The sequence below is a fragment of the Lutjanus erythropterus genome, chromosome 3 (assembly GCF_056507025.1).
Source record: "Lutjanus erythropterus isolate fLutEry1 chromosome 3, fLutEry1.hap2, whole genome shotgun sequence".
NCBI lineage: Eukaryota > Metazoa > Chordata > Actinopteri > Lutjaniformes > Lutjanidae > Lutjanus > Lutjanus erythropterus.
Genome location: NC_139319.1, coordinates 1,039,573 through 1,062,512, shown reverse-complemented (window position 1 = coordinate 1,062,512; position 22,940 = coordinate 1,039,573). Strand labels below are relative to the sequence as shown.

Here is a 22,940-nt window from a genome sequence, read left to right as displayed (position 1 = left end):
ATGAAAAAGAAATGGTTTGACATTAAAGTTGATGCGTTAGAAAAACAGACCCGAAAAAATGAGGGTGAAAGTGATTTTCACCCAGTGATAATAATAATTATTAATCTAGCACAATATATTCATAAAATGCAACACAAGGTGCTTAAAAGAAAAGCCCATAAACATGACATTTATGATAACATCTTAAAAACAAGGAAAATAAGACAAGATAAATCAACTATAAAACACTTCCAAGATAGAAAAGCATTTTTAATGAATGCAGTTTGATATACTATTCTAAGACAGCCAGGCAGACAGTTCTAAATTTGTTCACAGAGAACAAACAAATTCAGGCAAGAAAATATTAATGAATCCCAGATTTGTGCTTAAAAGTTCAGATCAATGGTTAAAACACAAATATGTGCGTATGCACTGTTTGTGAATGAGGCCCGTTTTCTTCTCTTACACTTAATACATCACAACGTCGCAAACATCCACCACCTGCACCTCCTCAACTCCTCCACACAGAGATTCTGCTGTTGTGCAAACATATTATCAACATTTATAATGGGAGAAGGAAACGCAGCACGGCTCGGATGGCAGGTGCTCTTTAGTGAGGCAGGTAAAAAGTACAAAAAGACGGAATCCAGAAGTTTTACTTGGGAAAAAAACTATGGCACTATAATTGCACTATAAATTTATTCTTCATTTATTCTCAGAACACGCGTACACAGGAAGAAGTTTCAACTGTCCTCCAGATTAAACTCTTCTAAAATGAGTTGACTTGTATTTAGTTTCTCAACAACTCAATCATTGTAACATCATGGTGGATATAAAAGACACATCTATACAAACAAACAAAAGCTGGATCATATTGAAAAACATGATTATAACAGGAATTCTGTGCTTGAAAATCATAAAGAGAAATTTCTTACAACTTGTCGCCTTATAATCATCAAATTCAGATTTTTCTTCAGTATTAAAGTAATCCATTTCCATGGTTACAGGGCAAACAGGAAGTGCTAATAGCTTATGCGGCATGACTTTTCATGGTGCAGATTCACTAACACGTAAAACTGAAACAGGGCCCAGCTTTGCCCAAGCCCCACTCACTGTCTCCATGGCAACATTACACTTCCTGTTTACATCACCCAACGTGTGACCGGAAATGCTGTTCTAAAAACTCTACATAATATTCATTACAACTGCAGTTTAAAAAGCACAAACAGAACCTATTTAATACTTTACATTATATAACTAACACCAACGCTCTCCTCTATACGTTCATATGTATTGATCAACAGAAAATTGGCAACAGTTGTGAGAATCAAATAATCATTTGATCATTTTTTGAATCAAGAATAATAAAACTTTGACGGCTCCATTTTCTGAAATGTGAATATTCTCTGGTTTTATGCTGATGTAGAATAAACTGAATATCTTTGCGATTTGGACTGTTGGTCAAACAAAACAAGACATTTAAAAAAACATCAAAGAATCTGGGAGCTAAGATGACATTTTTCATTAGTTGCTGATATTTGACAAACCAAACAACTAACTTTATAATAATGAATACAATTGGTACATTAATGGATTATGGCAATAATAATTACTTACAGCATAAATATAACTGAGTAAAATTTGAATTAAATCAACAATAATCTGATTCTAAACTCTGGAATCATATTTGTAAAAGATTGATCTGAATCAATCTGTCCAAGAAAAGACATGTTTTTGATGAGTTACATGCATGTATGTGTGGAACCTGATTTTATTGTATATACATGTTTATTTATGTGAGAGAAAAAAACAGATTCCAAACTTCAGAGAATCTAAAACTAAAATCTTCACGTTTGCTCCAAGTGTGTGCATGTCTGTGTGTGTGTGTGTGTGTGTGTGTGTCCCTCCTACAGTGAACACAGAGACACTGAAGAACCAGGTGTCCAGACTCCAAATCCAGGATAAAGAGGTTCAGTGAATGTGGTGTTGAAGGTGTGGAGGTGGATCAGTGTGTCAGAGGAGACTCTGTAGAAGGACAGAGAGCCAGCAGGACAGTCCACATACACTGCTACTCTGTGAGAGACAGAGGAGGAGGAGGAGGAGGAGGAGGAGGAGGAGGAGGAGGAGGAGGAGGAGGAAGAGGAGGGGAGGACTGTTTCTCTCTTATTGTGCCAGACAGAGTAACGACCTCCATCATCAGAGCAGCTCAGACTCCAGGACTGATTATTCCATCCAAACAAACAGTCTTCACCGGTTCCTTTCCTCCTGATTCCTCTGTAACTCACTGATATATCAACCCCTCCTCTCCACTCGACCTCCCAGTAACAGCGACCAGTCAGACCATTTCTACACAGCAGCTGAGCCCAGCAGTCAAACCTCTCTGGATGATCAGGATATGGCTGCTTCTCCTCTCTCAAACGTGTCACCTTGTTGTCAGACAGTTTGAGGTTTGTGTTTACTGTGTTTGTGTCGACTGTGAGTTCACAGGCATCTGATGGAGAGAACGAGACACAACACAGCAGCAGTTTATCATCTAACACACCTGATGGGTTTATTTGTTGCTTCATTAACAGACTGACTGATTGTTTTCATGAATCACAGTGAACACATACTCAGACTGGAGCTCCTCAGACCAGGTTTCAGCCACTGCTCTCCACCATGATCCACCCTGGAGGAAGAAACAAAGTCAGAATGAACCTTCAGAAGGTCTGATATCAACCACAGCTGCAAGTTTTGTGATCTGTTGTACCCCTTGTGTTCATACCTCAGAGTGTCCAGTCTCCAGTGTGGATCCTTTAGTCCAGCAGACAGAAGCTTCACTCCTGAGTCTCCTGGATGATTGTAGCTCAGGTCCAGCTCTCTCAGATGGGAGGGGTTGGATCTCAGAGCTGAGGCCAGAGAAGTACAGCCTTCCTCTGTGATCAGACAGCCTGACAGACTGTAGAGAGACAGATAGAATATCTAATTTGTTTTAATCAATTCTTTCCATGTCAGTGATTTTGTTTGCTAAGTGCTTTTGTTAAATAAAAGCCTTTTCACTCTGCTGTGTGATTGCTACCCCCAGTCATTTCAATGAGGGGATGGTGGCAAAGGAAAAGTAGTCACAGTCATGGCGGTAGAAGTAAGGAGCAGTTGCCACCTGACTTTGGCCAATCAAAGAGAGGGGAGCAGACATTGGGGGTCAGAAAGAAGTGATCATTGAGGAGATGATAGTGCTGGTGTCTGAATACCTGGAGCCTTACAGCACGATGCTAGCCACATACAAGGACAACCAGAAAAAAAACTGGGACAGCATTTCCAAAGTTGCATATGTGTTGTGGACATCTGGGTAAGTTGTACCAGCGAAATGATCACCAAAATGCCTGCCTGTCACTGCAGCACAGACCACAGCAGCAGCAGCAGCAGCAGCAGCAGCAGCAGCAGCAGCAGCAGCAGCAGCAGCAGCAGCAGCGGGTTTTAGAAATGCTTTGCATTTTGGGAGAACACTCTTGTGGGCAGGTGGTTGTCAGGCTGGTAAAAGCAGAGCAGTGTGAGAGGACATTAAGGATTTAAGTGTCCACCAACTCTTGAGAAAATATTTGTCTTTCTACCTGGAACATGTTCCTCTTTGTTGTCTTGCTTGTCTCTACCTGTGTCTGTCTGCGCTGTGCTGCTGGACAGGTAGTGTACAGTGGGTCTATCAGAACGTGTTTGATGAAAAAAGCTTCCTGCTGCTGCTGAGTGACACCTTTTACAGGACAAATGGTCATTTGTTTGGCTGTCAATGTAAAAAATACTTATAAGAGGAACTTTAATGATTGCTGCAGAATTAAAAGAATGTGTAAACTTTTTTCGAAGACAGGCATTTTGAGTATAATTCCACACTGTGTTGAGTATCTTTACGTGAACTTCAATAGCAAACAACATTTAAATCATTTCATTTGTTTAACAGAAGCTGAATCCTGACCTGAGAGTCTCCAGTCTACAGTGTGGACTCTGGAGTCCAGCAGAGAGACGCTTCACTCCTGAATCCTGCAGGTGGTTGTTACTCAGGTCCAGGTCACTCAGACTTGAGGACTTGAGAACTGAGGACAGAGCTTCACAGCTTCTCTCTGACAGATTACAGCCACTCGACCTGAAATATGTACAGAATACGTTAAATAATTTCTCTGTATATTTGACTTGACATAGCAATGTATAAAAAGAGAAGTGCTAAAATGACAACATGATATGAGAGTTATGGTTCCCCCTCGACAGCTATTTTTAATCCTGACCTGAGTTTCTCCAGTCTACAGTGTGGACTCTGGAGTCCAGCAGAGAGACGCTTCACTCCTGAATCCTGCAGGTCGTTGTTACTCAGGTCCAGGTCTCTCAGACTCGAGGACTGGGAGCTGAGGACTGAGGACAGAGCTTCACAGCTTCTCTCTGACAGATTACAGCCACTCAGCCTGAAGGAGAGTTAGAGATAAAGACAAACACTGAGACTGTTTCTGTTGTCTACAAGGTAAAACACATCACATTTCTGTAGGTTCTCTTATTGAGTTGAGTCAAACAAGAATCTCAGGTGACAAATGTGTAGATGACTAGTGATTTTTTATTACTGGGCTCTAACAGCAATGATGAAAATTTCAAAATTTACATTGAAATCTCAGGGATCTCATTAATCAGACATGAGTATTTATTTTTCTGACAGCTTTTCAAAACATAAACACTGACTTGTATTTCAATCTAAATTGAAATGGTTAACTGTTAAACAGAAACTGAATCCTGACCTGAGAGTCTTCAGTCTACAGTGTGGACTCTGGAGTCCAGCACAGACTTGCTTCACTCCTGAATCCTGTAGGTCGTTGTTACTCAGGTCCAGGTCTCTCAGACTCGAGGACTGGGAGCTGAGGACTGAGGACAGAGCTTCACAGCTTCTCTCTGACAGATTACAGCCACTCAGCCTGAAAATATGTAAAGAATATGTGAAATAATTTCTCTCTATATTTGACTTGGAATACATTTTTATTTTGATGTGCACTGCACTCACAGCAATGTATAAAAAGAGTAGTTCTAAAATGACAATATATTGTGACGGTTAAGATTCACCATTAACAGTTATTTTTATCCTGACCTGAGCATTTCCAGTGTACAGTGTGGATTCTCCAGTCCAGAGAGACGCTTCACTCCTGAATCCTGCAGGTCGTTGTTACTCAGGTCCAGGTCTCTCAGACTCGAGGACTGGGAGCTGAGGACTGAGGACAGAGCTTCACAGCTTCTCTCTGACAGATTACAGCCACTCAGCCTGAAAATGTGTATAGTACACATGTAAAACATTTGCTCATTCCCATCATCAGTACACTGCTTTGAAACACTTTGCTACTAAATTGTCAAATGACAACAGAACCTGCCATCAATAAACTATTCTGACTTAAATCATCATTCATATATTTATGACCACTTGGGGACAGCACAACAACACTGACATGATGTTGTGAATGTCGTAGCAAACATTTGTCTACTTCTGGCGTGACCTGCTAAAGCTAGCACACCACAGAAGAAGAGCAAAACAAAACTCAACAAAAAGTCTGTGGACATTGGATTGGATTTAAAAATTGGTTTTGTTCCAGAAAAATGTTTATTTATCATTGCTGAAAGACAGCAGACATCTGTGTGATAATGAATTATAAACTATATCATTTCAAGGTGCTTCAGTGTAAAACATAGCCACAAATCTGCATGAATTTTACAGTTCATTCACTGTATTACATTTTGCAGGCATTAATGTAAAATAAACTATGACCTTGGAATCTCACAAATCCAGCTCCCTCACAAGGGAATGAATTTACAGCATATAGATCTCAGTTGAATTGATATTGTGAATCTCTTCACAAACGTGCCTACTTCTGCGGTAACCTGCCAAAGCTATTCCAATAGAGAAGAACAAAATGGAGCAGAATGTGTGGAAATGTAATTCTGTAAATCATATGGCTGTTTAGCTGATGAAGTGCCACTTTGTTAATCACCTAGTCCCTAACTGCGTCTGTTTGCTGCTGGGCAGGTAGTGTACAGTAGGTTTATTAGAGCTTGTTTGATGAAAAAAAAAATAACTGATGAGAGCAAAGAAACTGAGTAAAATCCTGACCTGAGAGTCTTCAGTCTACAGTGTGGACTCTTCAGTGCTGCACAGAGACTCTCTCCTGAATCCTGCAGGTGGCTGTTACTCAGGTCCAGGTCTCTCAGACTCGAGGACTTGGAGCTGAGAACTGAGGACAGAGCTTCACAGCTTCTCTCTGACAGATTACAGCCACTCAAACTGAAGGAAAGTTAATGACAAAGACAAACACTGAGACGGTTTCTGTTGTCTAAGGCTGGAGATATACTTGCTGTTTAACCATGCATTTGCGTTCGCGTATGCGTAGCGTTAATTTCTGAGTATGCGCACAACCATCGCTCCAAATGGACGCAGGATTCGCGAAGCAGCCATGAAGCATAGGGATGCGTAGGGGTGCGTATGCGAACGCATAGTTAAAAGCAAGTATATTTCCAGCATAAAAGGTAAAACACATCACATTTCTGTAGGTTCTCTTATTGAGTTGAGTCAAACAATCATTCATTAGAAATCTCAGGTAATGATGTTTAGATGATTAGTGTTTTTTTTTTATTACTGGGCTCTAACAGCAATTGATGAAAATTTCAAAATTTACATTCAAATCTTGGGGGTCTCATTAATCAGAATGGGAAGTAAATTTGTAAAAATAATGTTACTGTACTAAATTAGTTTTCAGGTATCTGGTTTTAACTTGAGTATTTATTTTTCTGGCAACTTGTTACTTTTACTCCCTACATTTGAACATGAATATCTGTACTTTCGACTCCTTACATCTTTAAAACAGGTGCGTGACCTTAGGTTTAATGTATTAGAGGAGAAGCATTGCTAATTTTTATTTTGCATCATTGCGCACCGTCTTCCAACATCAAGACTGGTTTCAACCTAGATGGATGGAACAATGACTGGAAATTAAAATTCCTTGGTGTATCCATGAGTGCATGCATGACAGACATAACAAGACAAAAAAGATACTGAAAACAATGTCACAAAACAAAAAGTGAAATTAAGGATGCCACACGACCAAAAAAGTATGTGACAAGAAGAAAAAGACTAATGACCAAAAATGAGTTTAAAGACAAAAATAGAAAAATAAGAGATGTAACAAGACCAAAAATTATGTAAAAGATTTAACAAGATGAAAAAGGTGCAACAAGACCAAAGATGGCATCTCAAGTGTGGAGAAAAGGTGAGGTTTATTTTGTTTTGCACAAAAACAGTCAGTAAAAATGTCCTTAAGAAGACAAATTTTTAATTTTATACTTTGTGGACATTTCAGTTCTTCTACTTTTAGCAGATTTTTTTTTTAACATGTCTTACTGAGGAGGTATAATGAAACTAAAGAATCAGTGCCAGTTTTTCAGTTGATCACCTCATCAACATCAAAATCAGCTCAACTATCAGTTGGCAAAGCTTTCATTAGCTGAAAACATCCTGACACGTGATACTATTAATATCTGCAGTTATCGTCCTGGTTGTGGAACACTGGACCAGCTCTCTACCCTCCACAGGGTGCTTGAGGGTTCATGGGAGTTTGCCCAACCAGTCCACACATGTGTTTTGTGGACTTGGAGAAGGCATTTGACCGTGTCCCTCGTGTCCCTTGTGGGAGGTGCTTTGGGAGTATGGAGTCCGAGGCCCTCTACTAGGGGCCATATGGTCTCTGTATGACCGGAGCAGAAGCTTGGTTCGCATTGCTGGCAGTAAGTCAGACCTGTTCCCGGTGCAAGTTGGACTCCGGCAGGGCTGCCCTTTGTCACCGGTTCTGTTCATTATTTTTATGGACAGAATTTCTAGGCGCAGCCAGGGGCTGGAGGGAGTCCAGTTTGGGGACCACAGGATTTCATCTCTGCTTTTTGCAGATGATGTTGTCCTGTTGGCTCCTTTGAACCAGGACCTTCAGCAGGTACTGGGGCGGTGTGCGGTCGAGTGTGAAGCGGTTGGGATGAGAATCAGCACCTCCAAGTCCGAGGCCATGGTTCTCAATCGGAAAAAGGTGGCTTGCCCCCTCCAGGTCGGAGGAGAGTTACTGCCTCAAGTGGAGGAGTTCAAGTATCTTGGGGTCTTGTTCACAAGTGAGGGGAGGATGGAGCGTGAGATTGACAGATGGATCAGTGCAGCGGCAACAGTAATGCGGTCATTGTACCGGTCCGTCGTGGGAAAGAAGGAGCTGAGCCGAAAGGTGAAGCTCTCGATTTACCGGTCAATCTACATTCCTACCCTCACCTATGGTCATGAACTTTGGGTCATGACAGAAAGAACAAGATCTCAGATACAAGCAGCTGAAATGAGGTTCCGCCACAGGGTGGTGGGGTTAGAGATAAGGTGAGGAGCTCTGTCACCTGAGAGGAGCTCAGAGTAGAGCCTCTGCTCCTCCACATCAAGAGGAGCCAGCTGAGGTGGCTCAGGCATCTATATTGGATGCCTCTTGGACGCCTCCCTGGGGAGGTGTTCCGGGCATGCCCCACCAGGAGGAGGCCCCAGGGAAGACCCAGGACACACTGGAGGAACTATGTCACTTGGCTGGCCTGGGAACGCCTTGGGATCCTCCTGGAAGACCTGGAGGAAGTGTCCAGGGAGAGGGAAGTCTGGGCATCCATGCTTAGACTGCTACCCCTGCGACCCGGCCCCGGATAAGCGGAGGAAGAAGAAGATGAAGATGATGAAGATGATCTGTGTACTTACAGAGCTTTGTTGGAGGCTTTGACCACTGGCAGCAGCCTCAGAAGAGCCTCCTCTGAAGCAGAGTATTTCTTCAGGTCAAACACGTCCAGATCTTTTTCTGATGACAGTAAGATGAAGCCCAGAGCTGACCACTGAGCAGGAGACAGTTTATCTGGGGAGAGACTTCCTGAACTCAGGTACTGTTGGATCTCCTCCACTAGAGAACCATCATTCAGTTCATTCAGACAGTAGAACAGATTGATGTTTCTCTCTGGAGACAGATTCTCACTGATCTTCTCTCTGATGTACTTGACAGTTTCCTGATTGGTCTGTGAGCTTCTTTTCTTTTTCATGAGACCTTGAGGGAGTCTGGTCTGCAGAGAAAGACCCAGGAGGAAACGGAGGAACAAGTCCAGGTGTCCAGTTGGACTCTGTAAGGCCTTGTCAATAGCAAACCTGTGGACCTCTGTCACAGATGTTTTGCTGAAAAACGTTTGCACACGTTCACCAACAGTTTGTCCTGGTTCAGACATCACATTCTTGTTTTTGTTGATGAGCGATTTCTCCACATACAAAGCTGCCAAAAACTCCTGAACACTCAGATGGACGAAGCTGAACATCTTCTTGTCTTCATCATTCTTCCTCCCACGTTCCTCTTTAAAGATCTCTGTGAACACTCCTGAACACTTCGAGGCTCCACTGACATCAATGCCGCTCTCTGTCAGATCGTTCTCATAGAAGATCAGGTTGCCTTTTGTCAGCTGGTGGAAAGCCAGTTTTGCTAATGACTTAATGTACTGAATGCACTTTTCTGGGTCATACTTCTCTTTTGTCTGATGAACCTGAAACCACAGGAATTCAGTGTACATCTCAGTCAGGGTCTTGGGCAGCTCTCCTCCCTCTCTGGTCTTCAACACGTCCTCCAGAACTGTAGCAGTGATCCAGCAGAAGACTGGGATGTGACACATGATGTGGAGGCTTCGTGATGTCTTGATGTGGGAGATGATTCTGCCGGACTTCTCCTCATCTGTGAATCTCTTCCTGAAGTACTCCTCCTTCTGTGGGTCAGTGAACCCTCTGACCTCTGTCACCATGTCAACAAAGTCAGAACTGATCTGATTGGCTGCTGCAGGTCGTGTGGTTATCCAGAGTCGAGCACAGGGGAGCAGATTCTCCTTGATGAGTTCTGTCATCAGAACATCCACTGAGGTGGACTCTGTCACATCAAGGTCTGCGTCCTGGTTTTGTTTAGAAGAACAGTCCATTTCAAGGCGGCTCTCATCCAGTCCATCCAGAACAAACAGAAGTTTGAATGTACTTTTGTCAAAGTTGGTGATTCCTGATGACTGCAGAGATGTAAAGATGTAATTAAGAGCTTCTTCTGGGATGCTTCTGGTCTCTGTGATACATTTATGAATCAGCTTTGCCAAACAAAACTTTTCTCCTTTCCGTAAATTCAGTTGGCGGAAGGTGAAGGGGAAAATGAGATGCACATCTTGATTGTCTCTTCTTTCAGCCCAGTCCAACACAAACTTGCGCACAAGAAATGTTTTGCCAATTCCTGCGATTCCATTGGTCAGCACTGTTCTTATGGATATTTCTTTTCCAGATGGAGGTTTGAACATGTCACTGGGTTCAATTGATGTCTCTGTATCTGCTGGCTTCACTGCTGCTTCAATCTGTCTGACCTCATGCTGTTTGTTGATGTGAACGTCACCTCCAGCTGTGACGTACAGCTCTGTGTAGATTTCATCTAGAAGTTGCTTATCCTTCCTTTCCAGCCAAGCCTCTTGTACACACATAAACTTATCCTGGAGGTTTGACTGAAGCAGTTTTTGGTAATATGAGATGGGTTGTGGTTCTGGTACTGGAATAATCTCATCTGTGAGACAGAAACAGAAACAAACAAACAAACTGCAGTTAAACCGAATTTTGCAGTTACAGGTAAAACAAGAAAGATTTTTAAATGTGTAACAGCAAAGTTTAAGTTCATGTTCATGTGTCGGGAGCAGAGTCGCCATATTTTTTGTTAACCGCCATTTTCTTTGATCACTGTGACACTTTGATTAGTTGATTGTGCACAGTATCATGAGTTGATTATTCTTTTCATTAATGAAAAAGTTAAATGTATTTTTTTGTATCTCAGTGATTTTTTCGTTAAGTGCGTTAGACAAAGTAAAAGGCCCGGCCTCAGCCTCTCAGCAACTCTTTGTTCTCAGAAGTCGCTACATATAGTGTAATAAATTATAAAATTACCATGTGTCATCAGAGATTAAGGAAACATGTCAAGTTGAAATAATTGTTTCTATGACATCAGTGTTGTAGCTGTGGTGCTGTGGTTCCTCCTTTGAAACTTCTATTCTGGACCAAATGTTTTTGTTTGCTTCTTTCATGCTAAAAAGTTCACATTAATGCTGAATGTTCACTGAATTAGTTACTGTCTGTTTATGAGTCATAGGAAATCATTAATATATTAATATTCATGTTAATAATTTTAGTTCTTAAATTGAGCAATACATTTGGAGTTTGGAGTTCACTGACTGTCTCAGCAGAATCTTGAGTGACGTTTAAGTCACATGATTCATGACCTCATGTTGCATTTTCTTTATATTGATACACCAACATTTCCTCCTCGGGCAAACAAAAATGTTTTTCAGTGTTTGTACCTTTTCCCAACTTTCCACAGTTTCAACCTGATTTTTTTATGTTCAAATTAAGATTGTGCATAAAAACAGCTGGATGGAAACATCTGATTTGATCAGATCCTGTTTATTTTGTGTCTGTTTCCATTTATAGATTATATTTCTGATGGAATTTAAGGTAAGAGAAGAGATTAATTTAAATGAGACTATAATGTATATTGTAAATTATTACTGTAATAATAATAATACATTTATTGTATTCCTCAGAAATATAACACCAGTCAATAAAATATATTTTCCAACTTCATGATAGAATCAGTAGGATTTATACAAGCTCTTCATAAATGCATCAGAAAGATACCAGGACATCAAATACTGACGTTTCAGGTTGGTAAAGTGTCCTGAGCAGCAGAATAATGAGAAAACTAAGGAAATACAGGCAGAGGGCGGAGCCTCTGCAGATACAGCTACCACCACACACTTCTCATGGATCATCAGTGATGATTGAAACAGATGATGTTTAAATGAGTCTATACATTGTTTTTAAAGAAAATGTTGCATATTAAACCTTTAACTTTTCAAAGTTAAAACTAGAGTTTGTCCTTCAGGGCTTCCGTACAGAGCAGAGAATACAGCAGCTTTACCTTCAGTCTGAGAGGAGGAAGGTCCTCTGTTCTCTGGAGTCTGTCCAACATCACTGACATCTACTGACACAAAGACAGACACAGATTATGTGTTATATTTACAGTTTGACTTATTACTCATCTTTCATTAAGTTAATTTAATTACCTTCTCACTTCCATGTGTTGATTTAAATGTCTCTGTGTTCTGTTCTGTAGGTTATATCATTTCATCTTGTACAGCTGATTAGTTGGATTGTGATCTCTGTGTAACTCCACCAATAAATCTTTATTTGTAGCTGCTGTTCTTCAATACAATGATATACAAATATTATTTAAAACAGGGAATAAATGAAATCATTCAAACTACAAAACAATAAAGGATGAGATCGACTTTAAAGACGGGGGGGGGGGTTAATTTGGATTCTCTTTCTTTTTTTTTTAATTTTAATTGTTTTATTGTATTATTAATTGCAAGACAAATACAGAACAGGACAGTTGCCCGTGAAGCAACATGGTGTTATGTTGTGTTGTGGTGTTTCTCCAGTGACATCAATCCCAGCTTTAAGACTCTGATTTGATCCAATAACAAAACACAGAAATTTGTGGTGTTTTTGTTTATCACTAAACAGTTTTCATAATTATATTGCGGTGACAACAAAGTCCAGGATTTTAACAACACAGTCAATATGACTGATGAATCTAAAGATGACCCTCTGCAAACTGATCCCAAGAAAATGAACACAATTTTTTTTTTTACCTTTTTTAAATCAGGAAAAGTACAACTCCGAGTTTAGCCTTGATAAATCTGCACACAATCATTTTCTGAATAATATCCATATAGAGCATGTCTTTGGTAGCGAATCTGAAAAATTTGTAACAAAGCATATGTATAAGGGCAAATTGCCAGGTCCAGAAAGAAATCTGAGCTTTACTTTGCTTTTTGGCCCTTTGTGCTTGGTCTTAGGCAGGTGCACTCTCTAGAGATGTTAATTCCATTTTAAGAACATTACTTTAAAAAAGGGCAAAGACCCTACAAGTGCACTGGCTACAGACCTCTTTTGGTCTTAAATGCTGACAAAAAGATTTATGCCAAAGTGATGGCTTGGCAACTTAAGGGTCACATGACCACAGTAGCCACAGAAAACTTGAGGTGGCTATTGTATCTTGTATATGGAGCTCAAAACCTGAGCTGCCGTAGTCCTTTTGTCAAGACAAAATGAAGGCCTTTGATCGCCTAGAGTGGCCAATTTTGTGGTCTGTTCCATCAATATATTAAGCCATGTGATTTTAAAATGAATTGGCAGAAATCTACTGAATCAGAAAAACGTGGATTGGTACATCTCTAGATGAACTTTCTACCCAAGGTTAATATCTGTAGCTCAGCTTCCCCCGCCGCCACAGTACTGGAGCAGTGAGATCAGAAATAAATAAAAGTGTACAGCTCAAAAATGCTTTTTTTTCCCCAAGTGGTAGCAAACTAATAATATTGTTCTCTCTGTTCTATTTATTGTATTTATTCCATTATAATTTGTTTATGGGTACTTGTTTACAATACTTGTTGTATTGGGACCTGTTTCAGAAAGCAGGTTTAATGAAAACTCTGTGTTTCTTAAGTCTGACATGAAGGAAACTCTGGCTTTTCCTGTTTCAGAAAGAGAGATAATTTAAAGTGATAATTCACCCAAAAGTGAAATTTCACTCAATATCTACTCACCCCTGTGCTGATGTGAGGATGGGTGAAGATCTCCAGTTCACAAAACACTCCCAGAGCTTCAGCGGAAAACAGTGTTGCAGCCAAAAGTCGTACACTTGAAGTGAACGGTGACCAGTTTTAAAATGTAAAAAATGTCTCCATACTGCTTGTGTGGTATAATCCAAGTGTCCATAAGCTGCAACATTAAAATTTGACCCAAAAAGACGCCATTTACACCATGTTTTTAGCCTAAATGTCAACTGCAGCCTCTCAGACTGTATCCATGTGCTGTGAACTGGAGATCTTCACCCATCCTCACATCAGCACAGGGGTGAATAGATATCGAGTGAAATTTCATCTTTGGGTGAATTATCACACTCACTCAGACTCTGGGTCTGTCTCTACAGTAACTGACTCTGTGAAGCTCACCTACTCACTGACAAGTTTGCTTCCATTAACTCTGACTCCTCCCCTCCTGTAGAACCTGAAAGAGGGCCACGTTCAACCAAGACTAAATGTAGCAAAACACCAATTTAAACAGAAACGCTGGTACACTGAACACTAATTTCTCGAAGCACATCTTGGAACACATTAATTTGCAGAAGTTTAAGCTTTTAGAAACATGAAATCCTGGTTAGATACTAGTTTGTTTCCCAAGGCCGTAAACTTGAGCACTTCTATGACTGATCTCTCCTAAACATAAGGACAGAGACAGTGATCTGTCTGTTGAAAAACAGAATGGTGTTAATCAAGATTTTTAGATTAAAAAAATGTCTAAAAATTTACAGTTAGTTTAAACAAATCATTATTACTGTGTTGTCTCTGACTTTATAATCAGAGGTCCATTAATAAACTATGTGTCTTATCTGTTTGATCCATATTTTCATCTTCAGTTGCTGCCATCTGCATTTTGTTCCTGTCAGATTACAGCTGATAAAATTTAGGTTACTAAATGTAACTTAAAATGGGATCTTTGCTCTGTATTTACTTGTTGCCATGTTGAATCATAGTACTGGAGCTCCACTGACGATGGCTTTCATGTTCATGCTTAGCTAAGAGTTAACATACTCCAAACTGATTGAACTAAACCTGATCAGCTGTTCTCGAGCAAAAAACTGACAAGTTTTCCTTCTCAGGCTCATTCAACTCAGGGTTCAGGATTAGGCTCAGGTTTGTTGAGCCTGCTCTCTGAAAAAGGCCCCTGGAAGTTTTTTTTCTGTTTGCTGTCAGTGTAACACCTGAAAAAACAAATATTTTTATAGTACATTCCTTATTATTTTTAGTTAACACTTAATTCAGTAAGAGGCACTGATTTCCAGTTCTTTTGTTTTAGTAGTTGTACCAGCAGGGGGCAGAGTGAAACTGTGTATGGTAAATGTCTGCTAGTCAAGTAGTAGAGGAAGCAAAAGTTTTTTGTCAGTTGTTAGACGAAGCCCCGCTTTATCGGAAGAGTGTGTGTGCTCGGTGCTACACTGGGACTTGCATGTTTTACCTGTCCTGCTGGTGAAGAATAATAAAAGTGAACTCTTTCTACACCACGTCGTCATTGTCTGAGTGATGTAACATCAGACTGAGACACTCTGCCTGCGGTGTGACCTTATTTGGACTCTAAGCTAAATATCTGCTGCTGTGATTTCATTCGTTGCTGGACGCATCACAAAGTTTTGCCTAAGTTTTGTGTTTGCTTGGTAATGCCAGTCAGCCCAATATGGCTGCATCGTTGTTTGCCATTTCTTCAGTTCAGCTTTGCTGCAGTACTGATGCTGTTCAGCTTTTTTTGTTTTAAAGGTTATTTTTTGGCTTTTGCCTTTAATTTCTGATAGAGACAACTGATGATGACAGGGAGGTGGGTAGAGAGAGGGGATGACATGCAGCAAATTGGCTGCAGGTGGGAGGTGAACTGCCAACCGCTGCAGAGGACAGATAGCCTCAGAACATGGGTTGCAAGCTCTGCCAACTGAGCTATAGGAGCACCCCGATGCTGTTCAGCTTTGACTTGTGATGAGAATGAATTAGTAGAATTTGTACCTTCTGTATGCTTACAGGTGACAGTGTGCTGCTCATTTTGTTATCATTCTGCTGAACCTTGGTGTGACAAGCTGTCAGAAGTCATTTGAACTCCTGTATGAGCTGGACTTGGTTTGGGGAATATTTTCCCCTCCCAATTTAAACTTTTTTGAGGATTTTTTTTTTTTTACTACCATCAGACTGGCGTAAGAGCAACACACATTTCTAAACGCTAAATATTTCCCTTGGATCAGATAGAGAACAGGAGTGACCATCATATACTGACATCATCATGTTCGAAACCCTTATAAACTCTAAACTCAACATTTGAACAGGTGTCTTTTCATGTTTTTGTCTTTCTGTGACTGACCTTTTGGTTCCAATCTCAGCACCAGATCACTCCTGTTGATTTTCTTTAAAACCCGTTTGGTCACCTCCACAGCTCCAGGAGGTGTGTAGTTCTGGGTCATCAGATCAACTGTCTCCCAGCTCTCTGCGTTCTCCAGCTTTCTGTTTGGGATGGTTGCGTAGTCTTCCAGGCGTTCATCTTTCAGGATCCCCTTGAAACACTTAAATTCATCCTGTCCCAGTTCGTTCAGAGTCTGAAACAGGACCTGTTTTTCCATTTTGGTTGCCTGGAAAATAAGGGAACTCCTGTGTGTCAAAGGACAGATCTTAAAATCCTGTTAGTTATTTATTGTTTTTAAAGCACTAAATGGTCTCAGGCCTAAAAACATCTCTGATTTACTAAAATGTTATGAAGCACTCAAAGCCATCAGGTCATCTGGAACAGGTTTACTCAGTGTTCCCAGGATCAAAACCAAGCACAGTGAAGCAGCTTTTAGTTTCTCTGTTCCCCACGTATGGAACAAAATTCCTGAATATCTGATGTCTGGTGAAACTGTCAGCTCATTTAAATCAGGGCTTAAAATATTACTTTCTGCTGCGGCTTTCCAGTGATAAACTCTAACGTAACGTAATCTGTAGCCACTGGTTTTATATTCGAGTTTGCTTTTGTCTTTTAAATACTATTTCTATTATGTTTTAACTATTTATCAGTTTGCTTTTCCTCGTTGTTTTTAAATCTCTTTTAAATCTGATTTTATTTTTGTCTTACTTTCTTATTTTAAATTATTTATATCCTCCTGTAAAGCACTCTGAATTGCCTTGTTTCTGAATGTGGCTATGTAAATAAACTGGCCTTGACTTACAACACAAGCCCCGCCTCCTCCAGGGTCTAGACATCACAACATGAATTTTTTTTTTACATTTGTCTCCAGGTAAAGACGACAAACAGCTGCTGTCCTCTGAGTCTCTGTTGTGTGTGTAGTTTTGTTCAGTCAGACATTAAAACAGCAGATCAACTTTCAGTGTAAAAATAAAAAGTGTTGATGCTGTCAGACCAGTTCTGACTCAGCAGTGACGTCACCTCAGATTAAAATCTCACTTGTTTCTGCTGATGATTAAATCAAATCAAACTAAACATGAAAAGACTCATTTTGACCAAAAAGTCACATATCAGAGAATAACGAGTGAATGAATTCATCAATATTCACATCTACAAACAGTAAATCACAGTGTTAAAGAATGAATCACTGCTCTCATCTACAAATATATTATGTAACCTGAAAATATAACGACTGACAGCAGAGTTTCTTCATCAAAGGTGAGTCATGTTACCTGTCAGGGTTCTCACCTGTTCAAGTCCACATGAGGTCAAAGAGACGTTGGACCTTCGTCTGCAGACACTGACAGACGCTGCTGGTGTCTGTGTTCATCTGACTGACAGCCGTCACACTTTCATACCTTCAAATTCAAATCCAGACACGTCAGTGTGACGTGAGAGCAGAAATATGAGACATCAACAATCTGAGTCACACAAATCAAATGATGATCTACAAAGTTTTACAGTCTGTTTTAGAAGAAATGTCCCTCTTTGTGTTTCTATCCGTCCACTGCAGCTCAACAAGGAAACAAACAGAGAATTTCATATGAATTCAAAAATGTTTTAGTTCATAAATGTGTTGAATTTACTGTGTTAGTACAGAGAGAAAACCTCTGAGCTGTAGTGCTGTCAGTCAGCAGCAGTGTTGTCAAAGGTCTGTCAGTCAGCGATCTGATGGGAGTTTTCACAGCAGCTCTAACCTCTGACAGAACTCCACAAAGTCCAAACTGTAGAAGCCCCAAAATGAAGAAGAAAAACAGGTTAATTATTGGATGCTGGAGGAGAACATGTGACAAACACACAGAGCTCTGATTGGAGGAAACTCATGAAGTTTTCTGACAACAAATTCACTGAAAATACTAAACACACACATCACAGTTTACTGTTGTCTGAGTTCGGGCTTCACTGTAATATCTAAGAAGTGACGTTGTGATTCTGTCTGCTGCGTGTTTAAAGCAGTGGTTCACAACCGTTTTCCTTAAAGGACCCCTTTTCTATCTTTGACTAAACTGACTGACTGACATGTTTTAAAGATATTTCATATTATATTCAATGCAGAACAAAAACAGTACAGAACAACTGATAAACTGTACAATGAACCCACACAGTGAACACAATACCTGCAGGATGTTTGATCAGATTATTTCCTCTGAATGTTGATCAGAGATCAGTTTTACTGATATTTTACTAAATTTTTAAATAATTCTCTATATTATGGATTTTTTAACAGTCACACCTACTTTATGTTCAGTATGTTCAGTGTTTTCTTCTCCGTGACAGTTGACCATTGTTCTATCAGCTCTTTAGTTGTTTTAACTGTGGACTTTTCTAAAACAGGATGAGGCTGTTCAGCAGAGAGTGATGGATCTGTGAATATAACTTGTGGTCAAAGTATGCAGCCTTAAATCCTCGGGCGGTTCCCTCCTGGTGGCTCCAAAGTCGAGGCTTAAAACTAAAGGTGACTGTGTTTTCTCCATCAGGGCCCCTCAATGTTGAAACAACCTGCCCATAGAGAAAAGGCTACAGATTCAGTCATGTAACTGTAATCAGTCATTAGTAAACGGGATTTTGTCTCTGCGTTCTCCTCCCTCTATTTCCATCCATTCTATTTGTCATGTTTTTCTTGTTTTCCTCTTATCTCTTTTAGTGTTCTGTCTTGTTTTTACTGTTTTAGTGTCTTTTGCTTGTATCTTAGTTCAACCTCAGTTTTGGCTGAATTTTGTTTTGCTGCTGTTTGACCTCATTCTGTTTGCTCTCTGCTGATATTTTGGCTCCTGAGTATCCTGCTCTTTGCTTTGTAAACTTTGTAAACTCTCACAAAATTATCATTAAATTTTATTTCTCATCTTTTTATTTTTTGCATTTTGCTGATGACCTGAGAAGTGAAACAACAGCTTTTAAATCAAGTGCTCTTCCTTGTTTTTTTAAGACTCTGATGGGAGTGAATTATTACTAACAGCTGCATTTAAATCTGTATTTAACACCATGATGGTTAAATTTAGTCAAAATGCAGCTTTGATGCAAAGAATTTGCATGTTTTTGGTCATTGAGTTTCTGGAGTTTGTCCAGGAATCATTTCAGCCAAACAATAGCCTCAATAGACTCAAACAATAGCCAGAGGCAGAATAGGGCAGGTCATCACAGAATGCTGGTGTAAAGGAACAACAAAAAAAAGTAAAAAAAACAAAAAACAAAAAAAAACAAAAAACAAAGAAAGACAGCTCGTCCAACTAGAACACAAACTGTCTGAGCCTATCACACTTAGCTCCACCCAGGTCCCAACCTCTTTGGACATATTAGGATTTCCAGAAACTGAGAGACGGTGGCGAGTGTCAGGTTTCAAACTGTCCCTCCACAGAGACTGTCTGTGAGGACAGTGTTTTTATTCAGTCTGTAGTTCAGGATTAAAAGGCCGCTCTGCTGTTGTTGAGGACGTGTGTCCAACAATCAAAACCAAGACACATTCATGAGGTTTGTTACACACACCTGCCAATCAAACACAACCAACCTGACAAATCAAACTCAGGAAATACAACACAAGCCCCGCCTCCTCCAGGGTCTGATATCACAACATGAATTATTTTAAATTTGTCTCCAGGTAAAAAGTGTTGATGCTGTCAGACCAGTTCTGACTCAGCAGTGACGTCACCTCAGATTAAAATCTCACTTGTTTCTGCTGATGATTAAATCAAATCAAACTAAACATGAAAAGACTCATTTTGACCAAAAAGTCACATATCAGAGAATAACGAGTGAATGAATTCATCAATATTCACATCTACAAACAGTAAATCACAGTGTTAAAGAATGAATCACTGCTCTCATCTACAAATATATTATGTAACCTGAAAATATAACGACTGACAGCAGAGTTTCTTCATCAAAGGTGAGTCATGTTACCTGTCAGGGTTCTCACCTGTTCAAGTCCACATGAGGTCAAAGAGACGTTGGACCTTCGTCTGCAGACACTGACAGACGCTGCTGGTGTCTCTGTTCATCTGACTGACGGCCGTCACTTCCTCATACCTTCAAATTCAAATCCAGATACATCAGTGTGACGTGAGAGCAGAAATATGAGACATCAACAATCTGGATTGCGCAAATCAAAGTTTGTCTGTTTTAGAAACAAAAACTCTCTCTCTTTGTGTTTCTATCCGTCCACTGCAGCTCAACAAGGAAACAAACAGAGAATTTCATAGGAATTCAAACATGTTTTAGTTCATAAATGTGTTGAATTTACTGTGTTAGTAAAGAGAGAGAAAACTTAAAAAATTGTAATTACGTGACAGGAACAAATGTGACAAAAAGACTGAAAACTTTGTGAAGGCTCTGTGTTATTTCTCATAATAATTTCTCAGCTTATGACCTGATGCATGATGTTTTTTTTTTTACTATTATTAGAAGTTATAGGAGTGGGCAATATGACAAAAATCTTCTATCATGGTAGATTTAAGTTTATATCATGGTAACCATACAGTAATTGTTCTGTAAATTCAGTTCAGAACATTTAAAATGAATGTACCTCATTACTTTTGATTATTTTCATTTAAACAAACACAACTGCATCACATGTGACACCGTCTCCAACTGACACTCTCACATCACCTGCGAATGTGGTGAGCAGTCCCGCTGCCCAAATCCTGTCATCGAGCAAGGGACACAAGATCACGTAATAATAGCTCCCACAGTGAAAACAGTATTGTTAAATTTATTTTTTGCATTCTGATGATGATAAAAAAAAATATCAGATGACCTTCCTTGTTTTTTAAAGATGGGAGTGGATTACTAGTAACAGACCAAATTTAGCCTTTTGTGAAATACATATTTACTATGACTGTGTTGTTGAACCATGGGAGGTGATTCATACGGATCGTGGACAAACTACTGGATTAAATGCAGCTTTGATGCAAAGAATTGACATGTTTTTGGTGACGGAGTTTGTGGAGTTTGTTGAGGAATCGTTTCAGCCCGACTCTAAAGCTGAATTGTAAGTCATTCTTCTTTTCAATAAAGCTGATGGTTGTAAACCAGAAGATAAGAAGGGAGCTGCTGGTAAAATCCTGCTGACTTTCTCTGTTGCCATAGTAACAGAGTTACTGTCCTGAAGGGCGACATAATACTGAGCTTCAGTCTGTATTTGAATTTTAACAACAGTACAGAGAGATCTGGAATTCTGCAACTTTCTAATATTAAAATGAAAACCACTTTGCAATAAATATTAAATAATATTATAAATAAGCCCCAATATTTAAGTCTGGCCAGACAGAAAGACGGCTCGTCCAACCAGAACAACACAAACTGTCCCAGCCTATCACACCTGACAGACACTGCTGGTGTTTGTTAATGTCTGCAGCCATCACATCCTCATACCTTTAAATCCAGATACATCAGTGTATCATGGCCAGAAATACGAGACAACAGTTTGAATTACACAAATCAAGTGGAGATCTACCAAATTACAGTCAAATAATTTCATCAAATAAAAAACTTGGAGAAAAAGATATAAGTGTGTCTGTGTTTTTCTTTTTTGAGTAGTTACTCGCTATTTAAGTAGCAGCCCTGAAGCTGATGGATTCTGTATTTTTTCCCACTGTAACAACTTTACCAGTTTAGCTTATCAGTTTATGTAAACTTCAACATACTGAATGTTGTCAGTTTAATCTGTAAAATGCTCTGTTAAATTAGCTTTTACGTGTCCAGTTCAAAATAAATGCTGAGTTACTGTTCAAATCTTCGATTAAACTCAAACCTCCTACAGTTTGAGTCAGATATAAACCATCTAACCAGGACAGATATTAGCTAGTTAGCTCCTTGTAGCCGTTAAACTGGAGTAACATTAACATCAGAAAGAGTGGAATACCAATATGTAATATTGGTATTAAATTATTATTTCAGAATAGTATTAGAGGTAGAATCAGTGGGATTTGTCTGAGGTGTTCATAAATGCACCAGAGAGATAGGTGATTGGTGAGTCTCATTCCCAGGATGTCAACGTCATGTTTGGGTTGGTAAAGCATCCCGAGCAGTAAAATAATGAGAAAATAAAGGAAATGCAGGCAGAGGACTTCAAGGTGTCTGCAGATACAAATCTCCACACACTTGGGTCATGATTGATAGTTGAAAGGGAGTCTATACATTGTTTTTTAGGAAAATGTTGCATATTATACCTTAAATATGCTGTATCCATGTCAAAAACCTAATAACAAATAAAAACAAACAAATAAATAAATACAAATAGATTAATTATTAATAATAGTATCATAATATTAGTAATAGTAATAATAATAATAGATTAATTAGTTTATCTATTTTTCATATGAAAAACTAAAATGCAGTTTCGTCTTCTAATCAGCACAGACAGAGAGATAGATCACAACCCCAGTCCTAACCCACAGCTGACAAACTCTAAATGTCCAAAGAAAAACACTACAGAGGAATAATAAAGGCTGCGTTCTGATCCAGTGTAAGACAGTGCCTCCTACTCCCCACTCAGGGGACAGTTGAGGGAACTACCCTTAACAAAAGTCCTCCATTCTGAAAACCCTGCAGTGTCGCCAACGTAGACGTCGATCCTCTGGACATTGGCCTGTTAACGTTAATTCGCTGCAACTATAGAAATTTTACATTATTGAAACAAAGTACTGAGACAAAACAATCAAATTAAAACTGAAATGTTACAAAACTAATTCTATCAAAGTATTGTAGGCAATGTAAGATGATTAATTTGCAAGATACAGCTCTGTAAAAAATTAAGACGGCATTCTCACAAGTGTTTCTTAAATCAGCATCTCTGCATGTCTGCAGTCAGTCAGTCCAT

The 22,940-nt window shown here is 39.5% G+C and overlaps 1 protein-coding gene across 5 annotated transcripts; it reads right to left on the bottom strand.

The window, feature by feature from the left end:
• Positions 1-664: 664 nt before the first annotated feature.
• Positions 665-10,471, bottom strand: LOC146329326 (protein NLRC3-like). 5 transcript variants are annotated; one of them, XM_084714587.1, is made up of 9 exons: positions 8,735-10,471; positions 6,086-6,256; positions 5,075-5,245; positions 4,731-4,904; positions 4,233-4,406; positions 3,926-4,093; positions 2,744-2,917; positions 2,592-2,647; positions 665-2,470 (listed from the first exon to the last, which is right to left on the bottom strand). In XM_084714587.1, exons 1-9 carry the CDS (start codon positions 10,336-10,338, stop codon positions 1,887-1,889), a joined length of 3,276 nt encoding a protein of 1,091 aa, XP_084570713.1. In that variant the 5' UTR covers positions 10,339-10,471; the 3' UTR covers positions 665-1,886. The 5 variants fall into 5 exon arrangements, with proteins under 5 accessions (XP_084570713.1, XP_084570714.1, XP_084570715.1 ...); XM_084714588.1 differs by lacking the exons at positions 3,926-4,093; positions 6,086-6,256 and having other exon boundaries at positions 2,586-2,647; XM_084714589.1 differs by lacking the exons at positions 3,926-4,093; positions 5,075-5,245; positions 6,086-6,256 and having other exon boundaries at positions 2,586-2,647.
• Between the last annotated feature and the right edge of the window lie 12,469 nt (positions 10,472-22,940).

Bases quoted from the DNA above. Each gene is read 5' to 3' on its own strand.
- LOC146329326 (XM_084714587.1), bottom strand. From the start codon at position 10,338: ATGTTCAAACCTCCATCTGGAAAAGAAATATCCATAAGAACAGTGCTG. The intron at 4,407-4,730 runs GTCAGGATTCAG...ACTCTCCTTCAG, and splicing joins TGTAGACTGAAGACTCTCAG to GCTGAGTGGCTGTAATCTGT. The intron at 4,094-4,232 runs GTCAGGATTAAA...TACATATTTCAG, and splicing joins TGTAGACTGGAGAAACTCAG to GTCGAGTGGCTGTAATCTGT.